This window comes from Canis aureus, chromosome 12 (genome assembly GCF_053574225.1).
Source record: "Canis aureus isolate CA01 chromosome 12, VMU_Caureus_v.1.0, whole genome shotgun sequence".
NCBI classification, from domain to species: domain Eukaryota; kingdom Metazoa; phylum Chordata; class Mammalia; order Carnivora; family Canidae; genus Canis; species Canis aureus.
The window spans coordinates 6298216-6319740 of record NC_135622.1 but is presented as its reverse complement, the minus strand read 5'-3'; the positions used below and the strand labels follow the sequence as shown (position 1 = coordinate 6319740).

Genomic DNA, 21525 nt, shown 5'->3' with positions numbered 1-21525 from the left:
TGTTTTCTGGATGGACTCAAAGAAATGTTTCTAGGGCTTCGCAGGGGAGGCAGGGTGTTGGGAAGTGGGGAGTGGGAGAGGGCCATAATACAAACATTTTGGGCACCAGGGCCAGCACAACCAATTCTAGTAGCCAGGCCTACCTCAAGCAGTGGTTCTAAAATGTTAGCATGCACCAGAACCATGTGAGGGCTTTTTAAAACAGTTTACTATTCTCCACCCTCAGAGTTTCTGATTCAGGATGTCAGGTAGGGCTCGCTCCCCTAACAAGCTTCCAGGTGATGCTGCTGCTGCGGCTGGCCTAGGGAACCCCAGTTTGAGACCCACTGACTTACAGCATCAATAACTGCTCCCACCCCAGTGAATATGAGGCTGCATCAGCCTCTTTCCCTACACCTCTTCTGGAATGTTCTCCCTGCACCGCCCCCCCCCCCCCCCCCCAGGCAGCTAGAATGCCAGGACACTCCCTAGTCTCAAACCCAGCCAATGGCCAGTTTCTGCAGCCTGAGTTCTCTCATTAAGGTGATGGGGCAGCTGAAGAGAACCTAAGACTTTTAGTGGGGAGAGGGGAGGCGTTGGCAGGAAGGGGTGAGTGCCGAGAGGCAGATCTAGCCCTGGCCTGGGTCCTGCTTGCTCTGCGTGCTCAGCACAAGGACAGGAAGTGTGTCCCCCTTCTGCCTAAGCAGATTGGAAAAGATAACTTTGTTAGCAGGAGAAGCCAGGGCCAGGGGTCGTGCTCTATAGAATTGGCACAATCTGCTCTCATGCATGAGCTGCTCTGTTCAATAGAGTGCCCGGCCTTGTCCTGACAACCGTCTGTGCGGGAAATCCTCTCCCCAGTGAAAGTGACCCCTGTCCCCCACTCCAGCCCATCCCTTGCCCCTCAGGGCACAGGAGCCCTTGAATCTCAGCCAAATGGCTGTGATGAAGAAGAATCTCTGGCTCACAACCAAACTGGCCAGGGAGGAGGGACAGACAGGGCCACAGCTTACCTCCAGGCCTCTCCAGGTGGTGCAAGCAAGGAAAAGTAAGTGTTGATCCCTCTGCTGGTTAAACAAAGAGCCCTGGCTCTCCTTCAGGTGGTAGCCAAACCTTGTTCCTAATAGTGATGACGGCAGTTACTCTTTAGCAAGTGCTCACTGAATGTCAAGTACTAAACTCAATCTTATGCATATTGTTTTATTGAATCACGGTGACTCTTGCCATTTTTCACAGGAGAAAACAGAGGAGGAGCTGAGGACAGTCAGGTGAGCAACGCCAGGTGCCGATTGGGGTGGGGGGGGCGGGGATGGTGATGGTGAATGGATCTCATTCCAAAACCTGGCATTTCATGGTTTCTCTGTTCCTGTTCCTAAAAGACAGAAGCCACAGCCTCAGGTAGGCTCTGGTAGGCTCAGGTAGCCTCAGGTAGGCTCTCGTAGGCCAGACCCCCCTCCTCTGCCAGGCCCTTATCTCCTTGAGCAGACGGGCATGAGGCTTCTCTGTGCACTCGGTGCGCTAGGCATCACCGCAGGGCTTGTGCTCCATCCAAGTTTGTGCTCCCAGCACAGCACCAGGCACACACTGACAACTTCACAAAAGCTTTGAGGCAGAAGAGGAGGGCAAAGTTCCACGTTGGAGGCTGGATATCTCATTTCTTGGTATCATCGAAGTTTTAAAGATGAACAAACCATATGTAGATGAAATAATCAAGAGACAGAAATTACATTTCCCAGCCGATCCTGTCTACACCCACTGTTTCAGCCACACCTAGCCTGCCTGCTGCTGAAAGGCTTGGCCTGGCTTGTTCTTCCCACTACACCCTCACAGAGCTCTCCCTCACCCTCTTTATTTTTTTTTTAAGATCTTATTTACTCATGAGAGTCACAGAGAAAGAGAGAGGCAGAGACATAGGCAGAGGGAGAAGCAGGATCCTAGCACCCCAAGATCACGCCCTGAGCCCAAGGCAGACGCTAAACCACAGCCACCCAAGTGCCCCCCTCACCCTCTTTAAAGTGTGCTCAAACCTCACCTGCTCAGTGAGGTCTGTGTGAGAACCACCCCTCTCCTCTAATTGGCTCTCTCAATCCCTCCCCTCCCCTCCCACCTCCGAACTTTTTCGTTCTGAGGTAGCTCTTATCACCTCCTAACCTACTGTGTAATTCCCTGAGGTATTGTGTTTAAAGAGAATCATCCCCTCCCCCCATCAGACCATCAGCTCTGCTATGGAGGGGATTTTTGTTTTACTCACTGATGTGTCCTAAATACCTCCTACGGTGGGAGCTCAGAAAATGCTTGTGAAGTGACTCTCCAAACATTGCCCACGAAGTCAGAGCCAGGCCTCGACATTCAGGGAAATGACCCAATTCACCCACAGCCCCTGGCCCTGGGTTTCTCAGAGACTCGTTCTCCCTTGCACACACAAGCAGCTGAAAGAGAAAGATTCTGTGCCTCCTAATTCCAGTCACTGAGATTGACTGATAACAGTCCCCTCGGGCCCCATACAGCTGTCTGCCTGCCCTCCTGCTCACAATAGGATTTGCCGGGTTCTCCCTAAAGAGGCTTGCTGCTTAGTGAGTCTATACCCCTACATAGAAACATCCAGAGCCATGGAAAGTTCCTGGGCCTCAGAGCTGTACCACAACCTCAGGATGTCATTTCCACCCTGAATTGGTTTCCCCACCTGTAAAACGAGGGATGGAGGCCCACAATTTCTTCTGGTCTTTTCCAGTTCTGACATTTTCCCTGTGGGAGGGGAGCATGTATGATCTTAATCAAGCCAACCCATGATCCTGGGGCACAGGACACAGACAGATCCAGAGGGGGGAGGAGATCACAGTGAACATAACTAACAACTGGACAGGGATTCACAGCATTGCATGGGTTAGATCAATAGCCACCATCATTATTATCAATAGCCAACACCACCTTTTCACAAAAGAGGAAAGGAGGTCATTATCATCTCTCTTCCATAGATAAGAAAACCAAGACACAGACTGAGCAAACCGCTTACAAATAGAAACTGAAAGGGCAAAAAAAAAAAAAAAAAAAAGAAACTGAAAGGGCCCCACCCAGAGCCAGGCCTTCCCACTGAAAATCCAATGGTCTCCCCACACATAACTGTTTCACTGCTTCCAAAACATACCTTGAATAGAATGCCACTGTTAGATTATCCAAAACATCAATGCTCTAATAATCCATACTACAGAACAGAAAAGTGGTATTTGCATTCAAATGTAGTTAGACCCCGAACTCTAGAGCTTTATTTACATCAAACAATAGAGCCACCACAAGAGGACTTCCTACTGAAAGACCTGAAAAACCGACTCTAATTGCTGCTTCAAACACCTCTCAATAACAGATGAGCCTAAGATGATCCTCTCTCTCATTTTTTTCTTTCTTTCTTTTTCTTTCTTTCTCTTTCTTTCTTTCTTTCTTTCTTTCTTTCTTTCTTTCTTTCTCTTTCCTTTCTTTTTAAGAACTCATTTATTTATTCATGAGAGACATAAAGAGAGAGGCAGAGACATAGGCAGAAGGAAAAGCAGGCTTCCTGCAGGGAACCCAATGTGGGACTTGATCCAAGGACCCGGGGAATCACACCCTGAGCCAAAGGCAGACACTCAACAACTGAGCCACCCAGCTTCCCCTCCCATCTCTTTCAAAATGTTCCTCGAGAGGTAAGGGATTGAGTGTGTTTTCAAAGACTACAAACAGAAAAAGTGACAACAAAAATAATTCAATCAAGTGGGCACTATTAGCAGAGTGTCTTCAACACCAACAGAATTAATAAGCAAAGAAAGCTAGATTTGTCCAAACCTGAGAGACTATAGTTGGTTCAGAGCCGTGATGACATTCTTTATTTTTCCAGACTCAATCACATCCTCTATGACCATCTCTCACAAAATGATGTCAGGAGGTGGGGCTGCTCTATCACAAGCCAAGTTAGCCTGGAAAGCCCTAAATGAGAGAAACTCATTTGAAAAGAAGTCTGTAGTTTCTGGAATATCTCAGAGAAAGCACAAGCTCCAGGAATCAACATTTACCAAATGCTCTTAAAAGAAACACTGGGTTTCCTTCCCTCTCTCCTCTGACTTCTTGCCTCACTGATATTGGAGAACAGCCTTGGCCAGTTGTTTTTAAATGAGGGATTCTCTAGAAGGCTCTGTCCCAGTTAGAATAGTCCTTCAAATTTGAAGTCTGAAAGAAATCAGAATTCTAAAGTAAGTAAGATAGTGAACATTATAATACAATTGGAATTGGAGACTCATACAACTTTGGTACCATCACCCTTCCAACAACCACCATCAAAATGTAATATTTCCATAACACCAGAAAGGACAGGAAATGAAGGTTGAGAAGAGGCAAGCACTCAGATTATTTTTTTCCGGTTTACTCTCAAAGTTGCCTTCCACTTAGTAATCATATATTATAGATTTCCTAAAACAATCCCAGTTCCAACTATTTTTGCTCCCTTATTTCCATACATAAACTTACATAATAAGTTTGGAGTTTGGAAAATGTGGTCAAAACAATCATTTTTCATATCAATGTAATGGTCAGTCCCAGACAATGGGAAGAGGATGGGCCTCGGGGAGGCAGAGAGCATACATTCATGCCCTCAGAGCTAGCTTCCCGAACATCATTCCTCATTAGGCCACACACAGGCATTTCATCCGGGAGCTTCTTGGTGATGTAAACCTCATGCCCCCATTTTGCAGTTGGAGGCATAAGAGTCTAAAACTGTTAGCCGACCCTGCATAATCAATCTCCCTGACTCTGCAGCTTCTCAAAAGTATTTGTAATTATGAGTAAAACAAGGTGGGAAATATTCTATTGACAAATGGCACCAGAATTCTTCGGAGTATGAAGGCTCCTTTCAAAGGAAGAAACTTTGAGACACAAGAACAAACCCCGAGTAGAGGATGATAGATCAATCTTTGTAAAGGACTTAACTGCTCTTTTTGGGGGGAGGAGGCGCTTTGGCACAGTCTGACTGGGGGCAGGGGGATGCACATAGGTGACCTCTTACTGTCCCTACCTAGGGATTCTCTAAGCTGACGATACTGGGAAAATTGCCCCAGCCTCAGGCCCTCTGGAGAGAAGCCAAAGGTTTTCTGCAGTAGAGGGCCAGTCTGCTGCTAAAAGACACTTTTGGAAGCTACAGAAGCCCATCTAAGCTTTCCCACATCAGCTTTTCCCCACCCTCCTCCCCTCTGTGCCCAACACAGCTCTCCCATTCTCTCTCTCCTATTGTTTTCCAAACATCCCTCCCTTCATAAAAGCTGTCTGGCTGGGAGCTTAAAATATTGCTGGACAGTAAAACCTACCCATCAGTGCCAATCCAGTCATATCTGCTCAGTCATGCAGCACAGTAGGGGCGGGATAGAGAAGTGGGAGGTGGGCTTTTAGGTGCCAAAGGAAAGAGGCCAAAGTTGCCATTTTGCTGCTGAGCGCCAAGAGAGAAAGAGAGCGCATATTTCTCCGGGGGACCCTACTCCTACTGGCAAGTTTTCCTTGGGTTATATTGGTCTGTAGCCTTCCCCCCTGCAACCCCAGCTTCTTTTCCAGCCTAATCTAAGGGCCATATCTGGGCTTCTATAAAAGGAAAAATGTTGTCACTGAAGTTCAGTCTTGGGTTGGACAGGCTGGACTTAGAGTCCAGTTCTGAAAACTCTCTTGGAATTGACCTAAGAGTTGGCAGAGATTTGGGAGGGAAAGGAATGTAGCAATGGGGAAAGGGGAAGGGAGGTAGATGCCCAAAATTTAACCACAATTTGACTTTTTTTTAGATTTTCTCATTTTTCAGAATGAATTAACATGCATCCAGGAATCCTGAGGGACACAGAACAAGTATTTCGTATTTATGAGTTTTGCACTTTTTTCACTTGACCTCTGTGATAGGAGTAATAGTAAAAACTACCGAGGGCTGTGGGTGTAGAAGGCTTCATGCTCCGCATTTTCAATGTTGGAGCATTTAATGTCACACAAGAACTGGTCTAGCTGAAGACCATAAACGTCTTCCTGGGAGCAGGCTCTGTCGGCCCTCTTGGAGAGCCGCTCTTTAAAGTGGCTGCTCTAGAGACATGAATGGAAGTACATTTACACTCTCTTACCAGCCGGAGTGGTAAGTGGCCATCTATTCCTTCAGAGAGCTGGTTAACAAGGACGTAAGTGTGTCATTCTGCCTCTTTGAAGGCAAGAGAAGACTATACTTTACTGGAAATTGCCCTGGGCTTGAAAAACTGGAAGACCCAGGCTTACATCCCTGTTCTGCCCCCAGCTGATGAGCCCCTTTGGCAGACTTATTTAACTTCCCAATCTGCCTTCCTGTTAATGGAGGCTGAATGTGCCTGGTTCACGTGTTCTCAGTCATTCTCTAGACCTGTCAGTTCTGGTCCAAGATGAACCTTTCAGCAGCCTGTAATAATAATGTAGTAAACTATGTAGTCAATTTTTCACCAATTTAAATATGTTTGATTTAAAGGACTTTTATTCTGAAAATACGGCTTTTCTACTTTTGTAGTATGAAAATTCCCCATTTACAAAACGATGGTGAATACAGACTATAGTCATAATTAGTGATTTATTTTTTAAAAGATTTTAATATTTACTGAGAGAGAGAGAGAGAGAGCACGCAGGGCAGGGGAGCAGTGGGAGAGGGAGAAGCAGACACCCCACCAAGTGGGAAGCCTGATACAGGGCTCCATCCCAGGACCCTGAGATCATGACCTGAGCTGAAGGCAGATGCTTAACCAACTGAGACACCTAAGCACCCCCATAATTAGTGATTTAATATGTTTCTTATTTTTATGTCCTTGCTTGGCAAATTAAGAGTTGGTAGCCCTATGTTGGTCACTCTATTCTGTTGTTCTTATACTAGTCTGTGAAGTCCAATTCTGAGAACCACTGGCCTGGTTCACATGGTTGTTATGAGGACTAAAACAAGAAATGGAAGAGTTATAAATAGACAAGGGGTACTCAAATACAAGGCATCATTTTAATCATTACTTAAAACTGTAATCCTCTGGTGGGATATTCTGGCAGATACCCTGAGGGTGGAGGCTTGACCTCCACTGGTTTATTTTCTATCTATAAACAGATCTATAAAAGATCTGTTCCTCTTTGAAGAAAAGAGAAATATTCTTCCTTTGGTTTGGATTACTCCCTGCTCCAGTGGAATGAATAGCTTGTTCGTATATACTCTGATCTGACTTGCTTTAAGCATAATTTTCATTGGTAGAAGTCAGGGACCCAACGCACTTACTGTTAGCACCTCTAAAGCTTCTCTTAAAAGCATAGATGGTCAGTTTCAACAGCAAGGAACTGGAAAGATTTTGTCCTAAGTTATTTTCTCTCCTTCTATTATTATGAAAAACTTTGTAACTAGACATTAAAACACACACATGCACACACACACACACATACACATGATCAATCCTGGTATTGGAGGGTGGGGTGTAGAAGAACACAGCTGTGTTTGGCTTTAGTTTGGAAATTACCGATGGGGTGGTCAGGAGGCTCTTCATATTCCATGAATATACGCCATGACATTACCTATCAAGAATCATTGACCTTCCCTGTTTGTTTATACAAAACAGTCCCTTAAAACAGCTAGTTTTGGATCAATTTACTATCTTTTTTTTTTTTTTTTTTTGGCATTTAGCATTTCTTTGCAAGTTCTCAGTCTCCCCACTGCTAACTCCAGCAAAGAAGGCTGCAGTTCCCTAGACTTTAAGTAGTACTGGTACTACATGTGTGCTATATGGTACTACATGAGATTGAGAATTTCAGATTTCAAACTATTAATGTTGGTCCCATGCACCGGTATTTATGAAGCACCCACTCTGTGAAGGTCTTTGTTTTGTGTCATTATGATTCACAGAAGATGAAGACAAAATGATCCCTGCCCTCCAAGAGCTTTTGATTCTCAAAGGCAGAAACAAGACTGATAGACATACAGTCCTGAGAGTGTGTGCTTACCCCACACATTCATTAGGTACATAAGTGACCCCAAAGGACTAATATAGTACAATACAAAGACCATGTCAAAACTGAGTTGATGTATCAATGAGGATAAGACATTAGCAACACTAGATTCAGAGTATGTTAAAGCCAGACTTGATCTTATAGGAATAAGTTATACAAATTGTTGTTTTCACATGAATGTTAGTTTGAACCATGTGATAAGAAACTTGGGTTTTCCTGGCTCTGCCACCAAAAGGATTTATGCCTTGGCTGTTTACCTGATTTACCTGTTTACCTGATTCCATCTGCCGAAAGGCAAAGAAAATGGCTGCCTCTCATTACAGAGCAAGCACTAGATTTAAATGCACTTGGAGGAGTGTTAATAGTAGAAATGTAACTAGATGCATGTGACTGGGATTCTGAACAGCTGGTTCTGAGTAGAGGACCCTCTCCCACTCTCAGTCCCCCATTCCCAAGAGAGCTACAGGTGCTCTTGCCTGCCCAGGAGGAGAGAAGCTGCTGTTGGATGCCCTACCTCATTGGGAGTTTCTAGGGCTCCAAGAGGAGCAACACCCTCTGCTCTTCAACTAAAAGCAGACAGCAGTCGTGCATACCCTGAGAGCACAGGTCAGGCATTGCTCATGCCTGCAATCACTGTCTGCCACCAAATACTGTCTGGCCAGGCTCCAAATGACAGGTTGAAAGGTGGCTTTAAGGTGCCATTTTGTTTATCTTTTCCTAGCAATGAAAATCACACCTAATTTAAGATACCGCTTATCATCACCCATTCAACTGCCTAACAAATTTCACTCTCATTTAAAAGTGGGCTTTGCCCCTATGAGCTTCCGATCCCAAAGGGTGGGACATGACTGAGAGAAGCCCAGAGTAGCATCTCCAGCATGAACTCTTGCCCTGGTCTAAGAGCTGTGATGAGGAAACACTGTAATTCTAGAAATGTTCAGGCTGGAAGAGCACTTGCTACAGGCTGAGGTGGAAGGGGTTGTTTTTTTTTTTTTCTTTTTTAAAGTATATATATTTATTTATTTAAGTAATCTTTATACCCAGCATGGGTCTTGAGCCCACAACCCCAAGATCAAGAGTCCCATCCATGCTCCTTGGACTGAGCCAGCCAGGTGCCCCAAGGTGGAAGTTCTGATCATAATCCTTCATAGATTAGCACATATTTGCACTGGGTGAATGTCCCAGTTTGCACACCCCTGTCAGTTCAATCCCATGTGCATTAGTCATTGCTGTTGCTAGGGGCGTTATATGCTGTCATGTTTAACGGTATTTTTTTTCCTGACCAATTTTTAGCTCTATTAAAATATCCTCATGTTACAGATCCGAAAACCTTTTCATTCGGTGGAACACTAAAAGCGTCTCAGTGGACCTTCCTCACCCTATAACATGATTCCTCCCTGAAGCACTCTCCCCATTCTTTTGGATTTTTATATTATTATTATTATAAAAGAATATTGCTGTCAGTTTGTGAAGCTGTTAAGAATGGTTTCCAGATGTCAACCTAGAGAAGAAAAAACATAAATTAAGAGTCCAGGAGTTGCAGAATTGTGTAGTTCTGATCGAAAGCAATGTATCTCCAGGGTGTAGTGGAAAGAACAGACTTTGGGACCAGGCAGACAAAACTGCTGCTATTTAACCATCTGATCTTAGTTTGTTTAACCTTTCTGAACTTCAGCTTTCTCATGTGTTCAAATCAAATTGGTTAAACATGTTTTGAGCTTTCACTCAGCTCTGGGCTCTATGAGAGGCACTGAGTATGCAGCAGTAAATAAAATAGGCACAGTCCATCGCCTTATGAAGATTATAGCCTAGCAGTATCAGATTAAATAAAATAATGTAATGTCAGAAGGCTGTCAAATAGATGTTGAAAAAATATTTCTTTCCTCCACTTCCCTCCAAACACAGGATCATTATACATTACAACACAGTCAAAAGTAAGATGGCTACAGACAATTTTACACATCCTAGAATTTTGGTGAGGGCCCAAACACCCATGGTATAGGGTATTCTTTCCTCAGTGTGCTTCTTGAAGCTTAGTTTAGCTTGTGGTCTTGATTTAAATCCATGTAAGCATAGGTTTCTATTTACGGTCAACAGTGAACTCTTATTGGGGTGGAATTCAAGGAATTATATCTATATTGCCTCATTTATCCTTTCAGACCACCACTTGCACAGTGTCCAAGAACAGGTATTAGCGTTAAACCCACTTTGCAGATGAGGAAGCTAGTGGAAGCAGATTCTTGGGGCGTTCTTGACTCCTCATCCTAGCCTACACAGAGGAAGCACTCCACAGGAGCTGTTTCGGTGCTCAAGCACATTCTGGCAGCTCAGAAAGGAGAGGGACCCCGAGCGTTAGCGAAGAGGGGCCACTGGGGATGGCACCGTGGCCGCTCAGCTCTTGCCTTCTCCCTCCTCCAGGTGGGTGAGCAATGGGTGACTGGAGCTTCCTGGGGAACATCTTGGAGGAGGTGAATGAGCACTCCACAGTCATCGGCAGGGTCTGGCTCACGGTGCTGTTCATCTTCCGGATCCTCATCCTGGGCACGGCCGCCGAGTTCGTGTGGGGGGATGAGCAGTCCGACTTCGTGTGCAACACCCAGCAGCCCGGCTGCGAAAACGTGTGCTACGACGAGGCCTTCCCCATCTCGCACATCCGCCTCTGGGTGCTGCAGATCATCTTCGTGTCCACGCCGTCGCTGGTGTACGTGGGCCACGCGGTGCACCACGTCCGCATGGAGGAGAAGCGCAAGGAGCGCGAGGCCGAGGAGCTGTGCCAGCAGGCGGCGGGCAACGGCGGCGACAGGGTGCCGCTGGCCGCCGACCAGGGCAGCATCAAGAAGGGCGGCAACAGCAGCAAAGGCGCCAAGAAGTTCCGCCTGGAGGGCACCCTGCTGAGGACCTACATCTGCCACATCATCTTCAAGACCCTCTTCGAGGTGGGCTTCATCGTGGGCCACTACTTCCTGTACGGTTTCCGGATCCTGCCCCTCTATCGCTGCAGCAGGTGGCCCTGCCCCAACGTGGTGGACTGCTTCGTGTCACGGCCCACAGAGAAAACCATCTTCATCCTGTTCATGCTGTCGGTGGCCTCCGTGTCCCTCTTCCTCAACATCCTGGAGATGAGTCACCTGGGCCTCAAGAGGATCCGGTCTGCCTTCAAGAGGCCGGTGGAGCAGCCCCTGGGGGAGATCCCTGAGAAGTCCCTCCACTCCATCGCTGTCTCCTCCATCCAGAAAGCCAAGGGCTACCAGCTGCTGGAGGAAGAGAAAATTGTGTCCCACTATTTCCCTTTGACCGAGGTCGGGATGGTGGAGACCAGCCCACTCTCTGCCAAGCCTTTCAGTCAGTTCGAGGAGAAGATGGGCACCGGGCCCCTAGGGGACCTGTCCCGAGCTTACCAAGAGACCCTGCCTTCCTATGCTCAGGTGGGAGCCCAGGAGGGGGAGGGTGAGGAGCAGCCGGTGGAGGAGGGGGCCGAACCAGAGGTGGGGGACAAGAGGCAGGAAGCTGAGACAGTGAGCACAGAGGGGCAGGAGACCATGGCTGTGCTGGAGGGGGAGAAAGCCGAGACTCCCGAGGTGGGGAAGGAGGGCGAGAAGGAAGAGCTGCAGGCTGAGGTTTCAAAGCAAGGGCTGCCCGCAGAGAAGTCACCTTCACTGTGTCCAGACCTGACCAGGGATGACACCAGACCCCTGAGTAGGCTGAGCAAAGCCAGCAGCCGGGCGAGGTCAGACGATCTAACCGTATGAAGTGGTGCCAAAGAAAGAAAGAAAGAAAAGAGGACACCCGAGCTAACATAGGGCAAGATGAAACCTAAAGACACCACCATGATTTGAGTCTTCTGTCCCTCCCCTCACACCCGCCCCTGGTTGGACAGGCGCTGCGGGGGCACAGTACTTGCTGTGCAACTAGGAAACCACATTTCCCATATAAAAGGATGACCAAGATAAACCCATTGTGCCATCAAAGTTCCCAGTCTCGAATGACTGCCCTGCCCCTCTACCCCAACTACAATGGGGAGCTCTGCTTTCATCCCCATTTCTCCATAGAAATCCCTCCAATCAGAACTGTGGTTGCCTCATAGCTTTTTGCCAGTCATGACTCAAGCTCACTAGCTCAGCCAGATTTTTATCACCCCAGCACTTCCCTAGCAGACACCACATGATCACATATCAGAGGGGCCCAAACTCAGATGCCTATGGGATGCAGGCAGCTGCTTTAACCTGATGGGGTGGACCTGTTCTAATGCCACGGGACGTCTAGGGTTGTGAAGATTGGGGGGCTCTGCTACTCAGTACCAGGCACTGATTACTAGGCAGTGTTACCTGACTGTCTGATTTTCCCAGAGAAGCCAGAAGTCCAAACTTTTCAGTGAAATTTTTAATATTGCCAACTAATTTTTAAATATGCCGTGTGGGCCAAACAAAATGTGTACAAACCAAATTTAACCTATGGGGCACCGATCTGCAAGATCAGCCTATACTGGTGAGCCCAGCTTTCCTATGGAATTATTCATATTATTTATGGCTCCCAAATCTCATCTCACCATTTTGGAGTGTTTGGTTAAAATCATCAGTCCAGGGGATACCCAATATTCTCACTGGCCTTTCTTTTGGGTCACTGTAACCCCTGGGTTCTGATTCAGTTTTATCCCTTGAATTGGTGGGGATTCTGCCTTGGGTACCATAAAAGAAAGAGAGCAAGACACTCCCCCTCTCCCTGAACTGAAAGAGCCTTGTGAGTCTGGTCACAGTTTTCTTCCCTCTCCTCTTCCAATATCAGCGGTCAGCCTGAAATCCACACCCCCTTTCATCAGGGGATGGGAGCAAGCCAGTCTGAGCCAGCAGATAACCTGCCCACTGGCCTGTCTTGAGGAGAGTCAGCTCTCAGGCCTTACCTAGACACAAGATGTGTACAAAGAGGACTATCACAGTGATACTAGGGAGAGCCTCTTACAAAGTGGGAGCTCCAACAGTCAGAATCCCAAAGTCTAGTCCCAGACCAGGCCTCATCCTGGAAGGGTCATAGAGACTAAAGGTAACAAGGGGGATCTCGAAGTTCTCCTACCCCTTACCCTCACAACCAGCCTTCCTCAATCATAGAGCCCAGTCCAGGGAAATCCTCAAGTATAAGTACATATTCCACACAGGGAGCAATTTTTACCTGGAGCCAAACAGTTCCCAGAGCTGTGGGACAAAGTGACAAAGTGAGAACCAAGATGATTTCTATAAACCAGAACTACGCTTCATGGGCTGCAGTGCCAAGGCTAAGGAAGGAGGGATAGAAACCAAAATAACATGGCAGAGATCTGGACAGGGGACTACCAGGGAATCCAAAAGAAGTACCCAGAAAACTGCCTTCATTCTATCTTTCCCCCAGCCAATACTATCCCAAAGTACATGCAGATCCCTTGTGCTACCCTCTGGTTATCCCCTTCCTTTTTTGATAATCATTCTAGATATGCTTTTCCAGAGCAAAGCCTCCCCCAAAACTATTCCTCTCCAAGTGACAATATTCCCATTCCTTAGTGCCCCATTCCAAAACAAAGTGGTCTAAAAATTAAATTCATCCTAAGGTATGATTGTTTGATAACTACTCTGGGAAATTTTACATTTTAAAAGACAGCCTAAAATGTATTTTACCTAGGTTAATCCAAAGTGACAAACTTTCAATGAAAGAACGTATCAGGCAGGGGGTAGTTGAAGAGAAGAGATACATTTTAGCTCAAAGAATGTGACTTTCTTTCTGGCCACTGCTGGAATCTGCCCCTTGCCATCAACATTATTCCACCCAGACCTTCCGGATGATGAGACAAGTAGCACAGTCACAGGCCTCAGAGACTGTGTCACTGTACTCACCCCAAAGGCCACACTATTGCTCCTACAGTTTTACTCCCGAAGACTCATTTTTAAGAAGATATAAACTCAGAACCTGAGAATAACTTATCACCAGAATGGAGTGTCCTGTCTCAACTAGGACCTAATCCGAAAGAGAAAAGGAAAGGAGAAGTGCACCCTGCTCTAAGTGAAAGCTGCTTGGTGCTGTTTAGAAGCGGTTGCAGAGGCATGGGTGAAGGCTGCTGGTCTCCTTGTCTGGGCTGGAACAGAAGCCTGTGAGTGAGTGTATCTCCTTGGATGAAGCAGCATCCTGCCTCACTGTCTGTACCCACCCCCCACCATGGAAGTTGCCATTTTTCCTATTAGTCTTCCCAATAAAAGAGGAAGACTATTTGGGGAGAAATTGACCCAGGCATCAAGAGACCAGGATTTTTTTTTTTTCTATTTCTTCCATTTAGTAGCTGTGTTACTGTCATCCCTCTCTGTATCTTGGTTTTCTGTCTACAAACTCAAGATGGTATTCATGACCAACCTACCTCCAGGGGTATCATAAGGATTAATGAGTTGGCTGCCAAGTCTAGAGGCTGCTGAGTGTTGCCACTCCTTGAAAGATCCCTCTAGCAGCAGGGAGACCAGGAAGAAAGGGAGGTGGGTGGTTTCCATCCCACCCTCTCAAGCTGCCTTGAAGTTACCTAGTGAGAGTTTCTCAATATGGAATAGACACTCTAGAGATCAGTTTTCTCAGAGAAGCAAAATCTGGACCCCATGTGTTTAGTATGAACCTGAGGCTCTGTGATCTTGAGAAATGACTAGAGGACAGATTGGTGATTACTCTCATCCTCTGGAAAATGTCCCAGGTTCCATTCACAGGCAGCTGTGGGTCCGTGAGTGCTCTTACCTATACAGCTGGATTTCTCAGTGTCTGTTTTGAGGCAAATAATTGTGACTGACTCAGGATTAAAAATCCCACCCTGGGCTCCATTAGATACAGCTTTAAATCCTACTCCTGGTCCTTTCCTTGTTAGACTAAAACCCTTATGGCACGTAGACCTGTTGATAAAAAGAAGCAGTGGACAGTTGGATATCCAAAGTATAGCTCATTCCAGAGAAAAAGAGCCAGTCACTTACTAGCAGCTATAACACCTCCATCAGGGGAGGTCTGTGACCAGGAGGGACAGAGTTACTTGCAGTTCAGTTAGAAACTTCAAACCTGGCTCTGTAATCCCCAGGCCTAGTATTTGGGGCATCAAAAAAAAAAAAAAAAAAAAAGCCTATCTGCTTTTCACCATGACTTCATCACTTGCCATACAAGTGACACATCCAACACAAAATATATAAATACTCTTAAAGGTCAGGTGACCTGGGGATAAGATTTCCCACAAAGAAACAATGAAGTTCAACTCAGAAGTTTGGCCACCCCTTGTGATTCTCAGGACCCCAAGATGTCACTTACCTGCTCCCAATGATAATCTTCCCTAGGTTAATTGGGGGTAGCAAACGTTGCCCCTCCTTCACAAGATGGAACAAGTGGATGTATATCCAGGAAACACAATGAGCATACTAGAAGAAAAAAGGGGGTGTTTTTAAAAACTCATTAATTTGGAAATAAAAGGAAAGGGAGGAAGGCCTTATCCAAATTTGTAAGAAGTCCTTACTGTTAAACGTATACTGAAGCAATGACACTCACCACTTTCAAATACTGCACAGATTGTTGACTAAGATCTTGACAAAAAGTGAGCTAATAAGTAAAGTGAAGGAAGCAAATGAGGGGGGATATGGTCAATATTTCTGTAGCCCTGAATTCCTAAGAATTACACTATGAAAACAGAACATTTTTAATCATGCAAGAATTCATTGTTCAAGGTGGTGCTACAGATAGTCAGCCTCCTAGGGCCCCTGTGTGGAGATACACCTGCCCCTGAGACCCTCTCTGACTCATGGCAGAAGTGACCCCCTGGCTATTGAAAGAACTATTTGCAGGAACTCCTTGGTTTAGCCATGTGGAAGACCTGGGGCAAGGCTAGTGTGGGCAGTTGTTCTTCATGAGTTCCTGAGGAGGGTCATCAGGTCATGGTCAGGGTGAAAAGGCAGCATACCTCCCCCACCCCAGGAGATCCCATCCCACTCCACATATTTCCTCCTCTCTCCTTCCCCAGATCCAAATTATCCCTCCATGTATACTGTGTACAATTGACCACACAACCCAAGTTAGCAAAGTTTAGACAAAAAAGATTTGCCAGGTTAGATGGAAAACTCCTCCACACGTAAATGGAATCTGTAAAACAAAGTAAATGTGTGCCTAGAAGTGATACTGAATAGTCAGGGAGGCTTTCCATTCTTGTAATTATCATATTTTAACAAAACGTGTAACTGGGAAGGAAGGAGGAAAAGGAAACAAAACTCTAGGTTCTGCAGTTAGAGAAGATGAAAGGAAGATGTTTATGAAAGACAAGTCACTCTCCACTGCCCTAGACACTGCAGCTCCCAAAGTTGGCCACCAACGTAGCAGTGGGATATACCATAAGCTCCAGTCCCACTTTCTTCTGGAAGTTCTTGCTCCAGGGTGGATAAAGAGAATTCTGGAAGAATACGTGAAGTTTCCTGGAGGGAAAACTTGATGGCTTTATTGCCTTTTTCTGCAAAATTTTCCATCTATGATAGGATTAGTAAAGACTCAGCTAAGAAACACGTTCATAACAAACTTCCTAGGGAAGTCCATGGCAAGGGAAAGAGGCATTATTGGGATTGTGTCCTGAATTCTCCAACCCTCTGCATTGTTATGTTAGAGCTAATAGTCACATGTTAGACTGTTACAAAACAAATAAAACTAACTTGACTTTTCGCCAACTTTGTTTTTTTCTTTTGACTTGTCAACCAAGCTAGACTGTGAAGAGACTGCTCCCCTTTCTAGTTATTCTTCCTTTGGAATTAAAGGATTGGGGAAAAAGAAGACTGAGGACTGGGGAGGGGGGCAGTGGTATTCTGATAAACATTCCACAACCTGCTCTCTGAAGAGTAAAGAGGTCCTGGTGTATAGTGTTTGTACTTTCCTTGGTGTAAATGTTCCTACCATTGACCACTAATTTCAGGCTCCCAACATGATGTCGCTGAACAGACAGCTGAGGAGAGATGTATAGTAACACAACCTTATAAAATATTTCCATCTTACCATAGCTACAAATAACCCATTAGGATAGATAACAGTAAAATAATTAAGAAGTGATGAGCTTTGAGTATTTATTACCCTGTGTTTTATATTTAAGTTTATGTAGTTTGTTAATAATGACTGTACTTAACTATTGGCTCACAAAATTCCAGGAAATTTAGCAAATGATTCTTATGGGCCAGTATAAGTCAGTTCCAGCTCACCACTGGGTAGAATGGAGGAGACTCTGATTCAGAAAGAACATGAAAACTCTCCTTATCAATTAGATTTGGTCACTTCATTCTCTCTCTTTCTCTACACAAAAATCAGGAAAAATAAAAAAGTATACTTGTTTGGCCTTATGGGAAGAGGCAGAAGAATAGGGTTTGTTCTCTTCCATGTCTCTGACAACTATAGGAAGAGTTGAAATTACTTATTACAGGTCAAAATAGATAACTCAAAATAAAATTGGCCCAAAAATTCTTCCTGGGATTTACCATGTCACTTCTCTGCTTAACATCCTTCAATAGTTCTTCATTATATACCCAATAAATTCAAAATTCCTCAACACAGCTTACAAAGCTTTTATAACTGACTTCAACCCACCTAGATAGTACATCTGTTTTAAACTGTTCTCCAATCTGTTCTCCCTTCTCTGATAATAACATCTTGATTTTATCTGGGGGGAAATACACTTCCTCAGTTAGAGACAGTCTTGGTAGAGCTCTAAGTAATGTTTATCCACTTCTTCTGGTCAAGGGTCAGGTCTTTTTTACCCAAAGGGGCCAATCATACCCTCTTCTCCCTTGAATGCAGATCTTGAGTGAAGTAACAGAGAGACTGCAATTTGACTGGAATTCATTCATCTTGACAGAATCCCCTTGAACAGACCCACAACGAGTTCCTGCTTACTTAGATTTCTGGGCCATGCCTGATTTCTCCTTTTTCCAGATCCTGGACACTAGCCTCCCTTCAGTTTGCTGAATGATCCCAGAGTCTTGTTTGTTTGTTTTATTTAGCTTAGCCAAAATTATTTCTATTGTTCGCAAGGCCTTGATTGTCATACCAGCTTTGTAGCCTCATCTCTCACATCCACCCACATGCATCTGTGCTCCCAACTTTCTGGAACCATTGGCCTATCCTTAGTATAGACAGGCCTGGCCCATGGTGATGAATGAATTCCATGATGTTTCAGGACTCTGCCCTGGCCTGCCTTTTTCTCCATGGTCAGCTCCTTCTTACTCTTCAATATTCAGCTCAGTTTTCTCCTTCTTTATGAAATTCCATGAACTTCTCACACTACAGTTAGCTGCTCCCTCCTTTGTGATCCCTCAGTATTTATGTACACTTCTACCATAGAGTTTATCAAATTGTTTTATCTCCTTTTCTCTCATCTGGCTGCAAGCAATCTTAGGATAGAGGTTTAATCCTATGTAACTGAATATTCTTTAGTTAGCAGAGCTCCTGGAACATAGTAATGTTTGGTGAATGCATGAATGAGGACTGAGACATCTCCCATGCAGGAAGGAAATAATTGGCCAAGTGCTCCCCATTACCGAATGGGACGTACTGTAAGCTGGCACTACATAGGAATATATCTGAGGAAGCGATTCCCTAAAGTCCCAGGGGTTCCAGGCTTGAAAGCAAGCAGACTTGCTTTGTCATAAATAAAGGAAGGAGGGGAAAGAGATTTTTATCTGAATTGCTGGATGTCATCACCCAGAACAAACTTGGAAGTCATATGCTGAAGATAGCAGTCAGAGTCTTTGAATGATTGTAGATCAGAGGACCTTCCCATCCCTAGCAATTTCTAATTGGACTTTTGAACTTTTAATTAAATTAAAAATAAACTTTATTGTGTTAGTCCTCTGAGCCCTCAAGATTTATCTGTTATAGGATCTAGCAAATACCTTATCTATTTAAAGAAACTGAGATTAGATGTGGTTTTAACAAAAAACCTAAAATTTACTGTTGCTTTGACTTACCAGTTGAACAGTGAATGGTGAAGAAATGAAAATCAAAGGTACAAGGTTAGAGCTCCAGGCTATGCCATGTAAATATTTAGCGAAAATGTCACCTGTGATGATTGATGTATTAGCTATTTATTGTTGAGTAACAAATCACTCCAGAAATTAATGGCTTAAAACAACAATCAGCTTTTATCATCACTCACAGTTTCTATGGGTCAGGAATTCTGGAGCAGCTTGAGGTCTCTCAATAAGGTTGCAGTCAGATATTGACAAGGGCCTGCACCTGGGGTGATAGGATCGACTCACTCACATGGGTACATGACTAGCAAGTTAGTGCTGGCAGGTCGGTTGCCCTTGGGTCTGTTTGAGGGTCTCGTGAGCTGGTGGCTGCTTTCCCCCAGAGCAATTGATCCAAGAGATCAAGGAAAAGTTTCCATGTCTTTTAAGATCTAACCTTAGAAGGCACATACCAGTAATTACTTCCATCATATTCTATTGGCCACTTTCCCTCAGACCATCCAACTCCCATGGAAAGAATGAACTATCAAGGAGCAGGATTTGAGGTAAAGACATCAAATATTACTCCTTTTTCTTTGTTTTAATGATTTCATTGTACATATGTGTTTTAATCTGCTTCAAATGCTCTTGGAAGTAGGCAGGATTTGAATAATGCTAATCCAAATTGCTATGCAGTTGCCACCATGAGGGGAGTTTTAGCTAAGAATAGTGTGCGGTCATGACTCTTTTGGCCAGAACAGAGTTTTGAGAGGCTTTCCCCAACTCTAGCTTGTTTTCTCTAACACTCAGCTTTCCTGAAAACTGGTCAGTTTTTCTAATTCATTCAGGTTTTCCAGGTATATTTTTATATTTTTCTCACTTGCTACAGCTATCATCTCTACAGGTGGCTGGGACTATAGATTGAAGAAAGAACAAGGATCAAACAAATGTGAGTTGAACCACTTACAAATCACTCCAGAAATTAATGGAACAAATATAATGTAACCTAAAAATCCTCAATCGTGTCTTTAAGCCAGACACAATGACAAGAGATGGTCTTATAGCATTACAACAAATATGAATATCTGTAATGTCTCTCAGATCAGAACTTCAACTTTCCTCATCTTCTTTTTTCACAATTGTATCAGACTGAAGCCATAATTTCTAGGACAACTCTGCATTATTCTTGAATTGCATACTAATTGTCTTCCCTTTAAATGTTTTTTAGATCCTCATTTATCCAGTAGTCTTTCTAAAAACCCCGTTGAGCTAATTACTGTGTCTAATTAGGTTCCACACATATCCTGGGACAGATGAGACTCTCATCTTTACATATGAGTAAGAGACAAGGAAAATAACAACAAAGAGACGGCTAACAACCTAGAGAAAACAGAGAATACCAAAAGTAAAAGAGTAGCATAATTTCAAAAGATATTTACTTAAAAAATAAAAGTAGGCTTAAAATCTGTTTTGTACACTCAAAAAATTTAAAAAAAACATGGACTCTGTAAAGCAAGAAATGAAACAGAAGATAATAAGATAGTAGACTGAGTTGGAAAAGGATTGGGAGGGGTAGTAAGCAAAGCCACAGCAGAATTTAAGAATAAAGAGCAGAATTAGCAACACATAAACCCAAATCAGTACTGTAAACAATTGACATCAGTAATTTTCCAAGAGGAGGCCAAGAGGAGGAACAAAAGGATGAAAATTATCACAGAGGAGATAACAGACATGGAGAGAAGGCCATAGAAATCCAACACATAAATATGGATCCTCCTGAGGACAAGGGAACCATAACCATCAAAGATATAATGAGAGAAAGCTTCCTTAGAAAGTCTGATAAAAGACCCGAAATCACAAATTGGAAGGAATTCATCATGTCCCAGGAGAAAAAAATCTAGACAAATTTTGATTTGCAAGTATAAAGACATAATCCTACCAAAGTTAGAAATATAAGAAAACAACCCCTGCTATTGTTTGTGTGCTGCTGATTACCAGCTATGTTTTCACATTCTTGTCTGTTGTGAAGGTAGGGTATGATCCCACCCTGTTCATAGAGGTGAGGGTTTCTGTGAAGAAAATGGATATTTTGATGTCAAATCCTGAAAAGAGAAAGATTCTAGGGTAATAAAAGAGGACTTGGAAATAGGAAGAAGAGGGAGCTTTCTCCGTCTGAGCCTCATTCACCTAGGCCTGGAATCCAAGGAGTGACAATGTGCTCAATATGCTTCTAAAAGAAACAGAAGAATCTTGTCTACCATATAGAGAGGCAAGTCCAGGACTAAGGGAGTTAATGACTTACTGTATGCCAAGATCTAAGAATAATATCTGGCACATAGTAAGCACTTGGTAAATATTAGCTATTATCACCATCATAAATATTATTCTATGTGATAAAATAACTGCCATAGTCTTGCAACATATGACTAGCAAAGTTTTATTGTTAAATGCTATACCTTAGACTTTGCTGGGTTACAGAGATTTAAGGGAAGGGTTTGTGCACTTGGTCTCAAGGAATTGAGAGGAGGGATCTCCTTCCTTTTAGAGGCCATTGTTGGTCATGGGAGTTGGTAATAGCTCTGATACAAAAGAGAAGCTAAGGTGAGGACAA

General features: G+C 44.3%; 1 protein-coding gene and 1 long non-coding RNA gene across 24 annotated transcripts in view; one reads left to right on the top strand and one right to left on the bottom strand.

Annotated features, from left to right (window-relative positions):
* Nucleotides 1-16649, top strand: part of GJA8 (gap junction protein alpha 8) — a 70054-nt gene extending 53405 nt beyond the window's left edge. For 14 of the 15 annotated variants that reach the window (XM_077842548.1, XM_077842550.1, XM_077842547.1 and 11 more), the window contains 2 exons: nucleotides 1216-1247; nucleotides 10384-16649. In XM_077842548.1, the coding sequence (XP_077698674.1) occupies nucleotides 10395-11714 (1320 nt within the window). In that variant the 5' untranslated portion in view covers nucleotides 1216-1247; nucleotides 10384-10394 and the 3' untranslated portion in view covers nucleotides 11715-16649. The remainder of the gene's footprint in view (nucleotides 1-1215; nucleotides 1248-10383) is intronic. The other variant, XM_077842541.1, reaches the window with a different exon arrangement.
* Nucleotides 1-21525, bottom strand: part of LOC144280472 (uncharacterized) — a 99344-nt gene that overhangs the window by 76184 nt on the left and 1635 nt on the right. For 4 of the 9 annotated variants that reach the window (XR_013348873.1, XR_013348874.1, XR_013348871.1 and 1 more), the window contains exons 2-5: nucleotides 15256-15362; nucleotides 4023-4176; nucleotides 3796-3936; nucleotides 993-1099 (exon numbers count right to left, since the gene is read on the bottom strand). This is a non-coding gene — a long non-coding RNA (uncharacterized LOC144280472). Of the gene's footprint in view, nucleotides 1-992; nucleotides 1100-1139; nucleotides 1637-2230; nucleotides 2409-2662; nucleotides 2725-3795; nucleotides 3937-4022; nucleotides 4177-15255; nucleotides 15363-21525 lie in introns of those variants that run through there. The other 5 variants (XR_013348869.1, XR_013348876.1, XR_013348868.1 and 2 more) reach the window with 5 other exon arrangements.